The sequence below is a fragment of the Rhinoraja longicauda genome, chromosome 2 (genome assembly GCF_053455715.1).
Source record: "Rhinoraja longicauda isolate Sanriku21f chromosome 2, sRhiLon1.1, whole genome shotgun sequence".
In the NCBI taxonomy this organism is placed as follows: Eukaryota; Metazoa; Chordata; class Chondrichthyes; order Rajiformes; family Arhynchobatidae; genus Rhinoraja; species Rhinoraja longicauda.
Window position 1 is genome coordinate 39507840 of NC_135954.1, and position 20849 is coordinate 39528688.

Below are 20849 nucleotides of genomic sequence, written 5' to 3' on the forward strand. Positions count from 1 at the left end.
GTACAGAAATAGTTTACTGGTCCCACATGCAAAAGGCACCAAGTTGAATTATAACTGGCAAATTAAATTAATGGTAGATAAGTGGAAGAATTTTATTTTCATATTTTGAACAAGACCATGTATTCCTTGGAGAATAGGTGTATGTGTGAAGTCAATGCAGAAATCACTGCAACTAATGACAAAGGTGAATAAGGACACCAAATATTATCACCGTGGTTCACTTCTCGAGAGACTTCCGAGGAGGGAAATAAGCCCAATCTGGAATAGAACCTCAGCACTGTGAAGGTGTTTTAGTCTCCCTGTTATCGCATTGAATAGAAAAGTTGAAAATAGTAAAATATCAGAATATTAGAACAGAGAGGTCATTGCAAACATAGAAGACTGCAGGGATGGGAAGGAGTGTGGTGAGCTGGCAATCATCACAGCTGCATACATGTTTAATAGGATAGACCTAGAGAATAGGTTTCTACTTTTGGACCAGGCCAGACCTGAAGCAGAGTCTATAAATGCAAGATGCTTGCTAAAATCCAAAGATGAAATCCAGGAGAACAGTGGTTGGAACATTGACTGTGGCATTACTGCGAATGGCATTATGCATTCTAGGTGTTATTTGAATAGCGAATGTACTTGGTAAGAATTGGTTATTAAATTTAAGTCATGACTTATAAGAACAATATCAGGAAATATTTAAATGGCTTACAAGATATGTTTCTCCCCAGACTTCGGGCTGATGAAGACAGAAAGCCTGAAGAATGTTGCATTTAATAATTTGTTGATATATTATTAACAGAATTGTATTCAATTTTTCACTGTGAAAAATATACAGATGAGTACGTGGATACATTAAAATTAAACTGTAAACAAAGTTTGAGAATCAGCCAAACTCAGAAGTGGGACTTCATGTAAATTTTTAGATTACATTTTCCAGTATTGCAACAAACTCCCTGAAACAAGCAAATGTCAGTGAGAAAATGAACAAGGATAACCAACACGTTTGCGCACTTTATCACCAATCTATGCTGAATTAGCTGATTAATTGAGCCTATTAGTGCATTGGACTAAACCTGGCAGTACTGTTGTGTAAACCAGAATGAGGAAGCTCCCAATTTTAATTTCTCACCTCTGACTTCACAACACATCAAGGCCTTCCCATCCATTCACATCTTTAGTAATCTAGTTTACAAATCAATCAATTTTGTGCTTTCAGAGTCAGGCAGCGTCTGTGGGGAGAAATAGACAGCCAATGATTCGGGTCTAGTGTAGATGAAGGTTCTTGGCCTGTAACGTCAACCGTCCATTTCCCCCCCACAAATGTTGCATGGTCCCAAGTTCCTCCACTACCCACCTTTTGTGCCCCAGATTCCAGCACCTGCAATTTCACATACCTCCCTGTTACAGTCATAATATTGTTTTTGACTTTTGTTAGAAGGAAGCTTGAGAAATTACATGGAACAAATATTTTTTTTTAGTTTTGAGAAGAAAGCAAAGTCTATTTGATCCAGCTGTCAACAAAACATGCAAAATCATATTCTTTAATTTGACTTAAAAGAAGAGGCATCATGCAGAAATCAGGAAGTGAGAAAAAGTTTTATTCGGGAAGAGATTCTAAAAGCAAATCAACAACTTGAGTGGTCTTCTGTTCACCATAATACTCTTGTATGGATAGTTTGCGAGTCATTTGCAAGGACAGATGTAAGTATCTCTGAGGACATGCATTTTCTTGGATGGATGCAAATGGTAGGAGCAGTTGAGAGATATAAAGAGATGTGGGTAATAAAATTTACAAATAAGTGGTGTGATCAGGAATGATCTTGTCAGTGATGGAGTGCATGGTGTCCAGTAATGCTATAAGGAGGCCAAGGTCAATGACTAGCGGTTATGAATTTGAATGGGAAAATTAGGTAGTGAATTTCCAATACATTGTACTGCAGGATAAGGAAGATTAAAATCAGAGGGCAGAAAGAGCAAAGAACTGAGGATAAAGTGAAAGCTGGTTGCAGCAAGAATGTAGGCAAAGATTTCAATGGGGGGGGGGAGATAATTGAGAACATTTGCAAATGATAACAAAACTTTATTTAAATATTTTTTTTTGAGGATCTGGACATTTCAGGCAAAGTCAACATTTATTGCCTATCCTCATTTAGTCTACAGAGGAGCTGGTGAGATGCTGTCTTGAAGCAATGCTGTCTTTCTGTGCTATTTGAGAGTTCCAGGATTGCCAACATTGCCAAGTTAAACTAATCTCCTCTGTCTGCACATGTTCCTTATGCCTCCATTCCCCGCATATCCAGTTACAATGAAGGAACGACATGGTACTTCTGAATCAGGATGGGTGAGACTTGGAGGGGACCTGCAGGCAGTGGTGTTCTCTATGCCGAACAATCCCTTGGAAGCAGCCTGGCAACAGCACCTCAGTGAACTAACTTATTGCAGTAAATTGGTGTCAAAAGAATCAAAATCTCATTTAATATAAGTGCACCACTAGCCAGTGGAATTAAAACAGAAAATACTGGAAACAACTCAGGTGAAGCAGCATCTGTGAAGAGTGGACCAAGGATTATTGTTCCACGTCAAGGCCCTTTCCACTGTTCTGAGGGGCATGTACCAAGAGACGAAAGTAAACAGTCAAGAGTGTTTAATTGTCAAATGTACCGACAACAGAACAATGAAAATCTTACTTGCAGCAGCATAAAAGGCCTGTGAACACAGTATTCATAATAGATAACATATAATAAACAAAAAAAGTTTAATAAATTAATAACCCCAAAACAAGTACAAAAAAGCCAGAAGTCAACACTAGTTAGTAAACATTCAATGCAATCAGTTTAAGTGGGCAAATCAGCAATGTTAGCAAATCAAACATTCCAGAAATAAATTTATTTTCATCCTTGGATATATCTGCAGGAATAGCAACATTATTGAGGAATTTGAAGGATCACTCCTACTGTACCATAGAACATAAACAGAACATGAAACAGAGCAGCACAGGAACAGGCCCTTTGGCCCACAATATCTACACCAAACAAGTTGCCAAGCTAAACTAATCTCCTCTGTTTGCACATGTCCCATATGCTTCTATTATCCTCATATGCATGAGCCTATCTAAAAGCCTCTTTAAAAACAACACTATTTCACCAAGAATAATTTTCACTTTTCTTCTCCTATAGAGCCATATAAAACCCAACCATGCATAATCAGAGCAATGCCTCTCCTTTAAATTGGTGGTCAGTCATATATGCAATCAATGAGAGGAACATTTAAAAAAAACATTTAGAAAGGTACATGTATAAGACATGTTTAGAGGGGTATGGGCCAAACGCAGGCAGGTGGGACTAGATGGGACATGTTAGTCGGTGTGGACAAGTTGGGCTGAAGGGCCTGTTTCCATGCTGTATAACTCTATGACTATAACAGCATTTAAAAGATCCTTAGACAGGTAATGGATGGGAACAATCTAGAGGGATGTGGGCCAAACGTGGGCAAATAGAACTAGCTTAGATGGGGCACCTTGATCTGCATGTATGAGTTGGGAGGAAGGGCCCGTTTCTGTGCTGTATGACTGTGATTCAACAGATGATAACCTTTCCACTCCATTCTCCACCCACAATTTAATTATCTAGACACCACCATCCCATTTCCAACAGATGTAGCCAAAGGTAATTTTTCCCGTGGAGTTCCAGCATCCAGCTCTCACCCCTCTCCCCCCTCCTCCCTTTTTTACCGCTGCTACTCATTATATTCAGCAAACAATATATATTTGCTTTGCATCAGAAAGACTGACATAGAATAGATACGGAGCTAAGAGGCTACCTGTAGCCATTAATGATTAAGTAATATACTGTCAACATTAATCAAAACATTATGCGCTTTGAACAACAAACTGGACATCACAAATGTGTGGTGCATCTTATTTTCTTTAAATACGCCAAAGCCTTTTCAAGTCACGGCATATGCTCATCAGAGATTTCAGTGGAAAATATTTCATTTAAATTCAGAATCTAGCCTTTCTGAAATGTACATTCGACACACAGATCCATTACAACAATAACTCAAATTCATATATGATCTTGAAAGATTTAAATACCAATATGCTTTAAATGAGCTTAATCAAACAAGGATACTGAGCCTCATAAGGAGTTATTAGAGATGACAAGAAGCTTTATTTAAAGGAAACAGGTTTTAAGAAGCATGTAAAGGATGGAAAGAGAGGAAGTGAAGTGGTTTTAGAAGGGAATTTTAGACCTTGGTAAATGAAAAGGCAACCAGAAGGGATTAAATTACTTAAAGAGGAAAGAGGTAATGAGAATAAATTAGAAAGAAACATTACAGACAGGTTGCAAGAGCTTCTATAACTATGTGAAAAAGTGAGATAAACATGAATCCTATGGACACAATTACAGTATAAATTGCATTGTGGAATAACTGAGGCACTGATCAAATATTGCAAGTTCATTTCAATTGCAGAAAGCATAATGAATCAGCAGAAATGGAGAAGTAAGAGTGAGAAAAGTGGGGCATTTAAAGTAATTAAAATCACAAAAAAGAAATACGAAATAAATTAAGGGGTCCCAAATTAGATAAGCCCTCTGGATGTTAAGAGTTCTGAAGAGATTTTTTAATATCAAAAGTAAATTTTATTCAGAATAAAAAAATATATTCAAAACAAGAACAATGCAAAATCTATTCATACATTGAAGTGATCTGTGCTGGGACCTCTGCTATTTGTGATAGATATAAATGACCTGGATGTAATGTAGATGGGTTGGTGAGTAAATTTGCTGACGACACCAAAATTGGAGGAGTTGCAGTGTGTAAGGGTGTCAAAAGGTACAGTGAGATATAGATCAGCTGCAGAAATGGGCGGAGAAAAGGCAGATTAAGTTTTACCTGAGCAAGTGTGAAGTGTTGCACTTTGAGAGGTTGAATGCGAGGGGAAAGAATATAGTTCATGGTGAGACCCTCAACAGCATTGATGTGCAGAGGGATCTTAGAATCTAAGTTCATAGCTCGCAGAAGGAGGCAGCACAAGTAGATAGGGTGGTTAAGAAGGTGTATCGTATGCTTGCCTTCTTTGCTAGGAACATTGAGTATAAGAGTCAGGAAGATCATGATGCAGCTCTTGGACTTTGGTCCTGTATTTCTTTTCTGTTCAATTTTAACTACTAGAAAACTAAAGCAACCTAAAGATAACTATTGAACAAATAGCAAAAACATAAAAGATGCCCGTGGTGTTCAGTACACAGGAGTAAAAAGCCTTTGAAACCAATTGACAACACCTTATGGACTGCTCAGACTTGAAATGAATGATTCCCGTCTTCTAACTTCATTAAATAAAATTTAAACATCTTAACAACTGATTCTAGTGATGCAAGGCATAGCGAATTATGCTTCCAGCAGGTGATTTGAGAGCAGAAACACTGACACTCCAATAAGCAGCTTATTTTTAGTTTGGGCTATACCAGAAACACTGCATTCCAGACCTAATTACAGTACGGCAATTAGACATGGAAATGGACGAGAGGTATGAGCTGCAGCCCTGACAATCAAAGCTGCATCTGACCACATATGGTACCAATGATTCCTCATAATCTTTGGGGCACCAGAAAAATGAATTCAGCGGTCTGGCTCATGGAAGCGAATCACTGACTGGAACACTGGTAATGGATATTGACAGGAGAGAAAACGCTGGTAATACTCAGAAGGTCAAGCCATATCTCTGGGAAGAGAAATAGAGTCAACCTCTCAGGCTGACGACCTGTCAGTAAAACTGGGAACAAGAACAAGCTGTTTCTGAGAGGGTAAAATCATGATGACTCAGAGAAAAGTTTGGTTATTTAGTCAATGAGTAAATGGGACACCTAGAGAGAGTGAGAGCATAAATACAAAATAAGAGTTGCAAAATGCATGGCATGAAGGCATGCCCAGCAGGTCAGGCCTGGCTTGAAAAAAAGATTAAAAAACACAAACAAGCTGAGCAAATTGCACAGAGGTATGACTGATACAGTCAGAGAAATCAAGGTGACCTGAAGTTAGAAACATAGACATAGAAAATAGGAGTAGGCCATTCGGCCCTTTGAGCCTGCACCGCCATTCAATATGATCATGGCTGATCATCCAACTCAGTATCCCATACCTGCCTTCTCTCCATACCCCCTGATCCCTTTAGCCACAAGGACCACATCTAACTCCCTCTTAAATATAGCCAATGAACTGGCCTCAACTACCTTCTGTGGCAGAGAATTCCACAGATTCACCACTCTCTGTGTGAAAAAAAACGTTCTCATCTCGGTCCTAAAAGACTTCCCCCTTATCCTTAAACTGTGACCCCTTGTTCTGGACTTTCCCAACATCGGGAACAATCTTCCTGCATCTAGCCTGTCCAACCCCTTAAGAATTTTGTAAGTTTCTATAAGATCCCCCCTCAATCTTCTAAATTCCAGCGAGTACAAGCCTAGTCTATCCAGTCTTTCTTCATATGGAAGTCCTGCCATCCCAGGAATCAATCTGGTGAACCTTCTCTGTACTCCCGCTATGGCAAGAATGTCTTTCCTCAGATTAGGAGACCAAAACTGTACGCAATACTCCAGGTGTGGTCTCACCAATGCCCTGTACAACTGCAGCAGAATCTCCCTGCTCCTATACTCAAATCCCCTCGCTATGAATGCCAACATACCATTCGCTTTCTTCACTGCCTGCTGCACCTGCATGCCTACTTTCAATGACTGGTGTACCACGACACCCAGGTCTCGTTGCATCTCCCCTTCTCCTAATCGGCCACCATTCAGATAATAGTCTGCTTTCCTGTTCTTGCCACATAAGTGGATAGCCTCACATTTATCCACATTATACTGCATCTGCCATGCATTTGCCCACTCACCTAACCTATCCAAGTCACGTTGCAGCCTCCTAGCATCCTCCTCACAGCTAACACTGCCCCCCAGCTTCGTGTGTACAATTCAAGGAAGAATGTGATTCAGGTAGTGAGTGTGCAGAAAAGATTCACAGGAACATTGTCTGGACTGGAGGGCTTGAATTATAAAGAGAGATTGGATGGGCTGGAACTGTTTTCCCTGGAGCAACGGGTAGGGGAATTTAAAACTAGAGGGCATAGACTGTAGAGGAGATCACATTCTGGACACTAAATGCAGTACACTAGATTGAAGAAGTGAAAGTAAATTGCTGCTTCACCTGGAAAGACTGTCTCAATCCCTGGATGAAAATATGGAAAGAAATGAAAGGACAAGTGGCGTTTCAGATGTGGTTGCATGGGACGGGGGTGGTGGTGGGAACCAGGGAGTCATAAAAGAAATGTGAAATGCAGAAAAGAGTGGTGAGAGGAAGATGTTTCTTGTGGTGGAATCTCTTTGAACATGGCAGAAATTGCGTCGAATGATTTGTTGAATGTGGAGGGGTGAACAGCGAGGACCAGGAATAAGAGTGGATGAGACCAGAGGGATTAAGGGATGAGATACGATCAGTGGCTTTGCTAGAGGGGAGGTTATGGTTCATGAACCCATCTGTATGGAAAGTCTCATCAGTGGAGCAAATATGACGGACACAGAGAAACTGGGTGACCATGGCCTGATGTATGATGGTGGATTAATGATCCAAAGGGAGGTATGAGGTGATGTCTGAGATGTCTGGCTGCTGCAAGATAAAGGTCAGTTAGCCAGACCACACCTGCAACACATCGGTCAGCAGTTTTGATGGCCATATTAGGGTTAGCTCTCAGTGAATGGACTGGTGCAAGTTCAGAAGGGAGTAGGTTCAAACACGAGGGGTCTTTCTCCTTCATCTCCACTCACTTTCTTCAGATCATATTTTTGTGCACTTGCAAGGGCCCAAGCAATAGCAGTCCTTTTGTGGGATATATGGAACAGTCTTTATTTCAGTCCTATCCGGGCCCATTCCTTCAAATACTGCTTTTTTTCCGGTATAATGATGACTGCATTGGTACTGCCTGCTAAACACTCATGCAGAACCGCTCAATTTCATTACTTTTCCTGTCAACTTCCCTCCAGCCCTTGTCTTCACTTAATAATAATAATAATAATGCATTTTAATTATATAGCGCTTTTCATATACTCAGACGCTTTACAGAGATTTAGAGAACATAGGGAAATGAATAAATAGATAAATAAGTAAATAAGTAAACGAACAGAGAAAGGAGACAGAAGGTGAGGTGACCTTCAGTGGTTGAAGGCAGTACTGAACAGGTGATTATCCTTTTTCTGGATCTCAATCCATCTCAAGTCATGGGCTAGCTACTAACATCAATGCAAATTAATTCTTACTATAATGACAGAACAAGGATAGAGTTCCCAAGGTCTTCATCTTCTACCCCGCCAGCTTTCGCATTGGGAAGATTGCTCAATGCAGTTTCCGGCACCTTCTATGAGATTCCACTTTCAGATGCAAAGATGGTGCCAAAGCCAGGCAACTTTCTGCTTGCTGGTCCCAGAAACGGATCTTCAATCATTCATTACAAACGCTCCACTCTTTTAAACCTCTACTCCAACAGCAATATTTCTTACTTTAACTATGCTCTTCTTAATCTCCTCTCAGATCTGTCCATTCTCCAACTCCCAGGATGAAAAGACACAGGCAACTGAACCATCCTATCACCAACTAGAGAGCAGTCCTGAGCTACCATCTCTCTCATTTGAGACTCTCCGACTACCTTTAATCAGATTTTACTGGACTTTATCTTGCACTAAATGTTTTTTCCTTTATCCAGTATCTGTACACTGTGGACAGCCTGATTGTAATCATGTTTAGTCCTTCCACTGACTGGATAACACATCTGTGGGGAGAAGGCAGGAGAATGGGGTTAGGAGGGAGAGATAGATCAGCTATGATTGACTAGCAGAGTAGACAAAGGGCCGAATGGCCTAATTCTACTCCTATTCCTTATGACTTCAACAAAAACTTCACTGTATCTTGGTACACGTGACAAGAAACTAAAATAAAGATACGTTTTCCCATCTCCTCCCTATCTGGCATTTTGCAGGGTCCGTTTCCTTTGTGACTCCCTGTTTCACTCCACTTCTAACGGTATTTTCCAGTGCAACCACAGGTGATACAACACTTGTCCTTTCACCTATTTCCTTAACACCATCCAGGGACCCAAACAGTCTTTCCACATGAAACAGTGATTGACTTGCACTTCTTCCAATCTAGTGTATTGCCCTTGGTCTCTTATCCAATGAAAAAAACAAACACAGATTGGGTGATTGCTTTTCAGGACACCCCTGTTCAATCCACACAGTAACAAAGAGTTTCCAGTTACCTGCCACTTAAATTCCTCATCCTACTCTGATTTATCAATTTGTGTCACAGTGAGGCCCAACACAAGCTTAAGGAACAGCACCTCATTTTTCATCTGGGCATGTTGCAGAGTTCTGGACTCAATATTGCACAACTTCAGGTAACTTGATCTCTGTCTGCATCTGTCATCCTTTTGCAATATTAAGTCAGTTTGGGTTTTTTTTCATTTTCCCTAGTTTCTCAATGGAATGGAAGACTTATCAAACCTGACTTGCCAGGTATTTCTTCCTACTCTGCATTGTGCAATTCTTACATTCTTTCATCTATGTTCTTAGTTTACATTCTCACTCCCTAACTGTTCCCTTTCATTCATTGACCACATAATCTTGTTTACACCTTATATCCATAGTCACCACTATAGTCACCCTGGTTTCATGCTAGAGGCATCCACTGGCCCTACCACCCCTGTAGTTTAACAAGCTTCTTTTGCCCCCCTCCCAGTTCTGAAAAAGGCTCTTTCATCTGAAACGTGGACTCTGTTTCTCTTCCCATGGATGTGCCCTGACCTGCTGAGTATTTCCAGCATTTTCTATTTTTGCTTTATATTTCCAGCATCTGCAGATTATTTTTGGATTTTTGCAACATATCGGTAGTAAAGCTATTTACTCCCAACTCTACAATGTGCATTGATTTTAGCAGTTCAGATAATAGAAAAGATTATGCCTACTTACAGAAGAAGCTGAAACACAAAAATAAGATGGTATTTATGTCATGCACGGTGCTGGCAACAATATTCTCCAATATCAAAAAATAATGAAATCAATAACAGAACATAAACACAAGCTACCATTGAAACCCAGGTATCATCCCTAGCTGGAGGTTTGAGTGGATCAGTCACACAAACAAATCAGGCAGAGGCAGCTTTAAAACAAACTAGACCAATTGGACCCATTGGGCCCAAACCTACATTGGTGCAGCACCCTCTCCTGCCCTCCTGCCCCTCCCTCTCAACCCCCTTATCCTCCTTCCTTCCTCCCTCTCCCCACCCCTTCCCTCCCTCCTCCCTCCCTAGGAGATAGTTAAACTTTAAAATGTGAATAACTTGAAAAATATAACACCGATTTCAATGAAACTTCTTCCATCAGCACCAAAGGGACGACGGTGAGTAAGGTGGGCCTAAAATTGTCGCACTATCGTGTACCGTTTTGGCTGTAGTTCAGGAACAAACAAACAAACAAATGAGAGTTTTAGTGTATAGATGTCTCAAACCACAGATGCTCATGGAGGCAGATAAAATAATGGCATTTTACGGGACTTTTGGATAGGCGGGGAATGGAGGCGTATGAATTATGTCCAGGCAAAAAGTGTTGGGCTTGACGTCATGTTCGGCATAGACATAGTGGGCCGAAGAACCTGTTCCTGTGCTGTTCTATGTTCTACGAACTGAGTCTACCAGAACCCGATAGTAGTATATAAAATTATGAAAAGCAGACAGGGTAGACAGTCAGAAACTGACGCTAGCATTTATTTCAAGAGGAATAGAATACAAAAACAGGGATGTAATGCTGAGGCTCTATTAGGCGCTGGTCAGGCCGCATTTGGAGTATTGTGAGCAATTGTGTTCCCCATATCTGAGGAAGAACGTGCTGACGCTGGAGGGTCCAGAGGATTATCCCAGAAATAAGTGGGTTAACACAGGATGAACGTTTGACGGCACTGGGCCTCTACTCACTGAGGTTTAGAAGGATGAGGGGGATTTCATTGAAACTTACCGAATAGTGAAAGGTGTGGATAGAGTGGATGTGGAGAGTATGTTTCCACTCGTGGAGGAGTCCAGGACCAAAGGTCATACCCTCAGAATTACCCAGGTTACATTATAACGTTAGAGGCAGGAAACATGTTCCCAATGTTGGGGGAGTCCAGAACAAGGGGCCACAGTTTAAGAATAAGGGGTAGGCCATTTAGAACTGAGATGAGGAAAAACTTTTTCAGTCAGAGAGTTGTGAATCTGTGGAATTCTCTGCCTCAGAAGGCAGTGGAGGCCAATTCTCTGAATGCATTCAAGAGAGAGCTGGATAGAGCTCTTAAGGATAGCAGAGTCAGGGAGTATGGGGAGAAGGCAGGAACGGGGTACTGATTGAGAATGATCAGCCATGATCACATTGAATGGCGGTGCTGGCGCGAAGGGCCGAATGGCCTCCTCCTGCACCTATTGTCTATTGTCTATTGTCTATAACTTCTTAATAGCACCATTACTAAATTGTTATCACAAACATTATCTTTTACCAAAGGTTCAAGTCCTATCCTTTGTCAAAAGGTATTAACTGAAAACAGTTACATCAGGATATTTTACAAATGCAATAATTCGCTTACAAGCTATTTTGTTTCTGCATTTAAGACCTGCTCAATCACAAATATCACGACACCCAACTTTTTTTCTATATAATCCTTAGAGCAAGTCAAATGTTAGTACTTTATCCACTGTAACTAGAATAAGGGGTATGCCATTTAGAACGGAGATGAGGAAAAACTTTTTCACTCAGAGAGTTGTGAAGCTGTGGAACTCTCTGCCTCAGAAGGCAGTGAAGACCAATTCCCTGGATGCTTTCAAGAGAGAGTTAGATAGAGCTCTTAATGATAGCAGAGTCACGGGATATGGGGAGAAGGTAGGAATGGGGTACTGATTGTGGATGATCAGCCACGAATCACAGTGAATGGCAATGCTGGCTCGAAGGGCCGAATGGCCTGCTCCTGCACCTATTGTCTATTGTATCTCCACCAGAACCCCCCCCCCCCTCTATGCCTTAATTCGGTTGCATCAAATACAACAGAATTTTCAAATAACAAATAGCCACCACCTTAATAAGCAGGTTTACTTTCATAGCTTGCGAAATGAAGACACTTTCTTCAGTGGTTTGCCCAAATGTCAGGTATTCAAATACGTAATCTCATAATTCAGACACAAAAGGGCTGTCAACTAAACCAAGTTGAACCACGAGTGTTAAGGCCCGTGAAGTTCTTTTTAAAAAATGCTCAGTTTGAGATTTTATGCAAAGATTTAATTTGTTAATTTTGTATATGACTCCATGATTAACCTTCCTTCGTCTATTATTGGCCATTACAAAAAAAATCTACTCTGAAATTTATTTTTAAATAAAAATATTTTAAAAAGTCACTAATGCAGTAACTAATGCTAATCACACATAAGTTGCTCAGTTGAGACAGAACAATGCACAACGTAGTGCACAGCAGACCACTCAGCCCATTCTATCTGCATTGGATTTCCATAAGATCTAAGTATTTAGACTCATTCCTCTGCCCTTTTCCTGTAATTCTGCATTTTCAAATGCATCTTATGTTTGTTTATGTGTACTTTCATAAGCAAAGTATGAAAGACATTTATATCAAAAACATTATTGTAAAATAAAAGCAGTTACATCCAATTACGTTAGATGTAACAAATCAATATTAATCAATTTGATTGTCAACAATATTCAAAGCCTATGCCATCAATTGAGTGACATTTTTAGAATCTTAATTTAATATCATCTTTCATTTACAGAAATATTACATATTTAACAACTTAGTGGAAATGGGAAAAATATTATTAAATTAATTTCAATATTTTCTAAACTTCTGACATGGATTAAATGAAAATGGTCCCTTGTACATTTCAAAAATAACTTATTTGGATAGAGCATTTTGTGGACATAATGCTTGATATTTGTATGCACACATACATTTTGAAATGGGTTTGACTCTGCTAATATGAACAGCAAAATACTCATGATAACTATAGAACAAGAAGCACATTATTTTTATACTTAAATGAATGGCCTCTGAGGGAAATTGAAAAGCAAGTATAGAATGGCCAAAGAACACCTCAGGAATTGTTAGCAATGCCAGTGCACAAGAATTATTAATACGATTTTGTTTCAAGTTTTCAAACATTGATAGGATGTGAAAAGCACATCACAGCAGAAAACCTATAATCTAGCTTTGTGGTACATTTTAAAGAGTGAAATATCCAGTCGCACTCAAGCCATTGTGGCCATGCTGGTGATATTCCAGCTATTAGCAATAACAAGTCCTCAAACATCAAAAAGCTGAACTTCCTCAATCAAGAGAAATCTAGTTTATGTGGAAAATCAATCTCAATAGATATTATTAAAACAAAGTTTGTTAATTGTACAATTGCTATGCTCAATTAATGCTTAATCATGCTTAAACAATACATAACAGTAGAAAGTTTGTGATATTGCAAATTAACAGAGCAAATTTGACTGCAATGGAAATTGCTCGTAGTAATTTGCCAATGATATTGTCAACTTAAAAGAAACTATATTTGAAAAAACACAGTTCAATAGAAAAGATTGGAGGGCTTAAGTAGCCAACAATGATCAAAACATTTGAATTATTTAAACTGATAATTATATTTATTTCCCCCAACTCATCCCGCCACTTAGGTATTCAATAGAGATTCAAAGATTTCCTTAAAATACAATTAACCCTCTGTTCATGAAAATGCAGTCTCCAGATGGTTTTTTTAAAATTTGGCCATAATTTGATGTGTATCTAACAACACTGTCCAGTGAGCTTGGTCTTGTAGACTTAATTTTTTTAAATTATTTCTTAGCAATTTTCAGATAATGTCTTATCGAGGGAAGCTGGGCACGTAGGAACCAAGTGAACAGTGCAAGCAACTGTATCTCATTAAGTAATCAGATTAAGTTGTGAAATTAATGCAAACCTCAAGGAAATGTAAACTTCAGTGTGGAAATTCAATGTCAATGTACAGTTTATAGAAAAAGAACAGAAAAGGGATTAATAAAAGAGGAAGTATTGAAATATAGTTTGAAATTTCAAATTTTTAAATCTGAAGGAATGAGAAAGCAAACTAAAACTGCATAATGTTCAGTTTAGAGTGGTTTCCAGGCAATATTTAACACTTAGCATGTCATTAAAATGTCATTCTGCTAAGTGAATACAACTTTTTGTATTGTTTACTCCATGCCTACCGTACAGGTACAGTATTATTTACTGGACGGAATGCATGCCAATAATGAAATGAACAGCAAGACTCAGTGGTAGGGCTTGAAAGGGAAATTTTGTAAATTCCAAATTTAATCACATATCTGTCCTTGCCTGAAGTTGGCAGAGCATTTTTTCCAGGATGGCAAATAATATATACCTATGGTGATACGATAGGGCATTTAGGATGCTTTTAGAAAGGCACGTGGAATTGATGGTATGCATCACGTGCAAGCAGATATTAGGTTAACTTGGCATCATGTTACGTACCGATTTTGTGAGCGGAAGGGGCTGTTTCTGCGCTGTTCTATGTACTGTTCTGTGTACGTTCTAAACATTCCTGCACATTATTAAACATTTTAGAGGAATTATATTTTTTAAAGATAAAACTCCATCAGTTCTGCAGGTATCACTGTGTATTGTTTATAACTCATATGTCATGATTTATTATCTCCTTAGATTATTCCTCAGATCTACCTTCCCTGTATTCATCCGAAATAAATATGTATTTTGCAAGGAACATAAATATTCCTACCAAATTAATTTAGAAGAATCCAAAAGAATGTAAAAATTTGGGGAATGGTTTTGCACATTTCTAACATTGACAATATTTTTATTTAATTAACATCCCAGCTCTTTCTCCTTAACTGCTCAAATATGACCGTTGGATTATCCAATTCGCTCAGAGTCGGAAGCTAAAGTATAGCATGGGCAAAAGGTTTAAATTGAGGAAGCAGGCGTTTTGAATATTGGTTCCCTACTTAAAACACCTGCTGAGACTCGAGCGATCGAGACTCCCTAAAACCTCGCAACTATCACTTTCTTTGTTGCCGGTGTCAGTTTCATAGTTTTAAGTTAGCAAGCACTCTAACTAAAAGTCAGAAAGATCCTTAATGCAAACCAGAAAACCTCTAGCGGACTGTGCGATTAATAAACTTGGACCACTTGCAATTAAGAAACTCTTCTCGGTATAGTATAGCAGGAAATAAACCTTCCTGTTCTCCTGCGAAAGTCGCACTGCCCTCTCTGAAAGTAAGTTACGGAGCACGAACTTTGGAATAAAACGGCGGCTCCAGTCTGTGCAGCGCCTCCCTCTCTCCAAACCAAGTGTTTCAAGTCCCCTGTGGGGCAGCAATAAACCCTCGCGTGTGGCCCTGCTCTCTCTCTCACTCACTCTCTCACTCTCTCACTCTGCCGCCTGCAAGGTGACTGTGAAGCGGGGTCTCTGTGTGAATGCTGCTTGTGCTAGAGAGGCAAGTGGTGTGTGGGACCCGGGACTGACTGGGGACAATGGGAATGGGACTGTCACTTTCACCCTATCTCTCGCAACCTTGTACAACTTATGTCGCGGCAAGGTCCTTTTGCTAAGTCGGGGGTTAAAGATGTTTAAAGTCTAATTTCACCCAATACCTGGTCTTGTGAGGAGCCCACGCCACTGCTGCCCTATTCCATGCCCGGGTGGTGGGCAAGGGTCCTCTGATGTGGCTCTCTACTGGAGGGTCGGGATACTCACCTCAGCCCGGGGGTGTGGGGGGTGTGAGGGTGTTCTCCACTCTATGTGGGATCCCAGGCCATCCTTTGGTGAGCTGGAGGGAAGAGAAGCCCCTCGCCCTCATCGGGGATCCCACCCTGATCCCCTTCCCCCTCACCCTTGGACTCCACTCTGCCTGTCGCTGAGATTGCTCCCTTGACTCTGTGTGTGTATATGTGTATGAGAGTGAGAGAGAGAGAGAGAGAGAGACTCCCCTTCTCTCCCACTCTGCACCGTGCCGTTGTCCCCCAAACGTACCTGGGTCACCAGGGGGATGAGGGTCTGCTCCACCGACCGGGTTTTAATCTCCAGTCCTGTATCGGCGTTGCAGTACGAAGAAGCCATGATGCCCCGGTGCCGCTGGTGTTGCAGAGGCAGAGGCAGTGCCGAGTGCGTCTCTCGCTCTCCCGGCGCCTGACACTCAGTGAGAGGAGGGCGGGAGGGAGGGAGGGAGGGAGTTGTGTCTCTTTCCGGCGGTAGGAGGGATTCAGGAATGTGAGTGTGGGTGGTTGAAGGGGGGGGTGGTGTTTGTGTTTTGTCCTTTTATGCATCCTCTCTGATTACAGTGTGTGCTCTAATTAAACCTGTGTGGGGTTTGTTTTTTTAAAACGCGGACATTAAAGTTAACTTCCTTCGCGCAGCCTCTCTGATCACTGCAATGTTGCAGCGGGAAGGGGCGCGATGCCGATGCCGATGGCGCGGAGACGAGTGGCTCCGGCTCGTGGTGCGGATCAGAGAGTCCCTGATCCTGGAAGCTCCAGGGGGGGGGGGGGTGTGGGGCGCGAGCGAGTGCGGAGCAACTCAGTCAGCATCGCGCCGGCTGCAAATGCAACGCTCGCATGCTCAACTTTAGCACCGTAAAGTTGTGCCGTTAACATTGCTGGAAGAAAAAAGGGGGCAACAAACAACCAGCAAAAAAAAAATGTGCAACTCATTGGTTCAGTCGCCGCTGCCAGCAACCTTGGCGGGTTGCAGCGAAAGGTTACCCGCCGCCCCAGTCGGTTTGGAGAGCAGAATTTCAATAGCCCGCGCCTTTTCATTTCCTGCCGGGAATGTGGTTTCAAGCGTTCAGCACCTTGAGCATTTGTGGTTGGGTTAGCTGTGTTTTGATTTACATTGTTGTGAGTTTGTGTGTGCGAGGTTTACGGTAGGTGTCAGTGTCACCGCGTGCCGTGAATCCATTTCTACCTTCACATCTTGCGCTTTTATTTTTTTCACCAGAGACATACATAATAGGGTTTTAAACTTTGTATCATTATGTATTGACATTTTATTATACGCCTATCCTTCCATCCATACTCTACCTTATGCATCACCAAGACGACGATTTTGCCGACAAATTTCAGAGTCACTGAAGGGAGTATGAATTCAAATTATTTCGGCAGCGCCGAATTCGCCGCCACAGTGCAAATAAATAACGCAGGGGTTGTTCTTCGGACTCGTTCTTAATTTTTTAATTACTATCTGGATTTGGGTTGCATTCAATGCAGATTGATGAAATTTGAAAAGTATATTGTAATATAATGTTCAGTCGGTCACGGAACTGTAAAATTAGTTAAACAATGTCAGAAATTATGCATAAAAATCATGAAATCAGGTGGAAATAAGATAACATTGTACATTAGAGAAAATTAGGTATATATTCATAGACGCAAGGAATTGCAGATGCTGGTTTACAAATAAACACAAAGTGCTTAAGTAACTCAGCAGGGCATGCAGCATGCAGCATGCATCAGCATGGACAGGTGAAGTTTCGAGTCGGGACCCTTCAGACTGATTGTAGTCGGGGGAGAAAGGGAGGTGGGTGGGGCAAAGTCTGGCAAATGTAAGGTGGATACAGGCGAGGAGGAACCGATAAGTGGACAAAGGCTAGAGACGAACAGGCAAAAGGGTGCCAGATAAGGAAAGGAGAGCGAAGGGTGACACCAAAATAAGGGATACTGGTGGAAGGGGAAAAGAAGAAGGATAGTGGGTGTAATGAGTGAGGCACATGGGAGGGAGGGAAAAGGGAAGTGTGTTACCTAAACTGGAGAATTCAATGTTTACACCATCCCAAGTGGAATATCATATCATATCATATATATACAGCCGGAAACAGGCCTTTTCGGCCCACCAAGTCCATGCCGCCCAGCGATCCCCGTACATTAACACTATCCTACACCCACTAGGGACAATGTTTACATTTACCCAGCCAATTAACCTACATACACACCTGTACGTCTTTGGAGTAGAATGGGGTGCTGTTCCTCCAATTTTGTGTGTAGCATCATTTGGGTAATGAAAAAGGCCAAGGATAGAAGGATCGGTATGGGAAGGAGAATTAGAATGGTTAGCAACATGGGAGATAGAGCAAACCTTGATGGACAGAGTGTGCGTCCGATGGAATGGTCGCCTCATCTACACTTGGTCTCGCCGATGTAAAGGAAGCCACAACAGGAGCACTAAATATAGTAGATGGACAATAGGTGCAGGAGGAGGCCATTCGGCCCTTCACGCCAGCACCGCCATTCAATGTGATCATGGCTGATCATCCACAATCAGTACCCAGTTCCTGCCCTCTCCCCATGAGGTTTGACGAGGTGCACGTGAACACATCTTACCTGGAAGGACTGCCCGTGATGCATTGATGGGGATGAGGGAGGAAGTATAGGGACAGATGTCACATCTCCTGTGGTTGTAGGGGAAAGTACCTGGGGAGGAGGCCGGTTGGGTGGGAAGGGGTGAGTGAACCAAGGAGTTGCGAAAAGAGTGGTCTCTGCTGATACGGGTGGGGAAGATGTGACTGCTATAGTGGGATAAAGTGGCACCTGTGTGACAAGTAGATCATGTTCTTATGTGGAAGCAGGATGTGAAACCAGATATGAACTCAGTAAATGGATAGAACTGTGCCTTGCAAAGTTCCTTGCAGGGTAACCTCCAAACAGTTTAAAATTGGGAGACACGAGGAATTGCAGATGCTGGAATCTTGAGCAAAACATAAAGATCTGGAGGAACTCAGCAGGTCAGACAGCATTTCTGAAGGGACCCTTCAAAACAATTTTGTTTTGTTTAAACTCTGATGATTGCAAGAGAGACAGGGAGTCAGTAGCTATAAAACCACCAAAGAAAATGGCTTCAGTCTTCCCAAAAGTTAATTGCCAATGCATCCGAGGGCTGCATAAATCTAATGCATAAGCATCTTTACTTTGTATTTCAGTCCTTTACGTCCAAGAGATTGAAATATTCCATTATTTTTTTAACTTTTAAAGCCAATCATTTCACTTTCAGTTATTTGTATATCTTGCAGACATCTTGTGTTGCTTCATTTTTTTCTTATCTCTTCCAACCTTTCTTACTTGGATCCAAAGTAATTGCCACATACCTCCTGACATTCAACCACATCTTGGTTTTGCCTATTCACTCATTGCAACTTCCCTATGCTATCTACACAAGTTGCTGTAGTGGCTGTTTAAGTCTTATGTTTAATTTTTATGTGGTTATATATCGTGTTGCCTTTTTGTATGACTGTTGGCAAATCAAATTCCTTGTACATTTACATACTTGGCTAATAATAAATTAATTACAATTATATTTTTATGAATAAAAAATATTTTTGAAATCCAAAAAATCAATCTAGTATTTCTTTTCTGTACCATAAACCTCTAGCGTCAACACTGACCCATATATTCTGATATTATTTATATTCTAATTTGAAACATTCTTATTTCATATTAAAAATTCGGGCATTTTAAAAAATCTGTACCATATTTTCACATTACCTCATATTACTCATTTCCTTAGGTACTGAGATCCTTTGTTTCTTTAATGTCTCTTGTTTCTCGTGAGTTCTTGGCATAGATGATTAATTTTATGTCACCTACAATTTCCTAGCATAACTCAATTTCTTTTTTGGGTAAATATTACTAAAGTCTATGCCTACAATCTCAAATCCACATGTGATGATTAACCACCAGCAAGTTTTCACCTTTCTGTTTTCACATAATATTCTAAGTGGAGATCATCTTCCCAATTGGTTTGCTACTTCTCATCCAATGCCTACCATTTCTAACGTGAAGCATCTTGACAACGAGAAGACACAAAGATTTGGGAAAAACTAACTTCAAATCAGAAGTCAGAAATGTGGAAATGTTCAATGGGGAGCAAAGAAGGGGCAGACCAATTAAACACATAATTTGGTTCTGACTTTACAAAGGGTATTAAAAGCCAATAAATTTTCATGGCCTAATAATCCACATTCCAAAGTACTAAGGGAATAGTTCTAGAAAAATAAAATGGATGCATTCCTGGTCATTTTCCAAGTTCTAGAGAACCTGGAACAGGTCCAACGAATTGGAGAGGAACTAATGTGATGGGGGAGAAAACAAGAACGGGCTGATGAATTTGGATGATCAGTCATGATCAACTCAAGTGGCAGAGAACCATACAGAACTGCCTAGCCTCCAGCTGATTTTCTCTGTTACTAAGGGAAAGTTTATAACATAGGGGGTGCTATATATACGCAAAGTGATAAATTTAAAAGTTTTAATCCATGGTTAGACACAAAAATCTGGAGTAACTCAGCGGGACAGGCAACATCTCTGGAGAGGAGGAATGGGTGTCGTTTCAGGTCCAGACCCTTCAGACTGATTAGGGATAATCGAAATGAGAGATATAGATGCTGATGTGGAGAGATAAAGGACAATGAATGAAAGGCTTGCAAAAAAGTAACAATAAAGGAAACAGGCCATTGTAAGCTGTTTGTCGGGTGAAAATGAGAAGCTAGTGCGACGGGTGGGGGAGGGATAGAGAGAGGGAATGCCAGGTCTACCCGAAGTGAGAGAAATCCATATCATACCACTGGGCTGTAAGCTGCCCAAGCAAAATATGAGATGCTGTACCTCCAATTTAGCTTCACTCTGACAATGGAGGACAGAAAGGTCTGTGTAGGAATGGGAAGGAGAATTAAAGTGTCCAGCAACCGGGAGATCAGGTTGGTTCACGCGGGCTGAGCAAAGGTGTTCCGTGAAACGATTGCCCAGTC

General features: G+C 40.9%; 1 protein-coding gene across 3 annotated transcripts in view; it reads right to left on the reverse strand.

The window, feature by feature from the left end:
- ctnnal1 (catenin (cadherin-associated protein), alpha-like 1) overlaps positions 1-16358 on the reverse strand; it is a 266065-nt gene extending 249707 nt beyond the window's left edge. For all 3 annotated transcript variants that reach the window (XM_078417849.1, XM_078417840.1, XM_078417830.1), the window contains exon 1: positions 16088-16358. In XM_078417849.1, the coding sequence (XP_078273975.1) occupies positions 16088-16174 (87 nt within the window). In that variant the 5' untranslated portion in view covers positions 16175-16358. The remainder of the gene's footprint in view (positions 1-16087) is intronic.
- Between the last annotated feature and the right edge of the window lie 4491 nt (positions 16359-20849).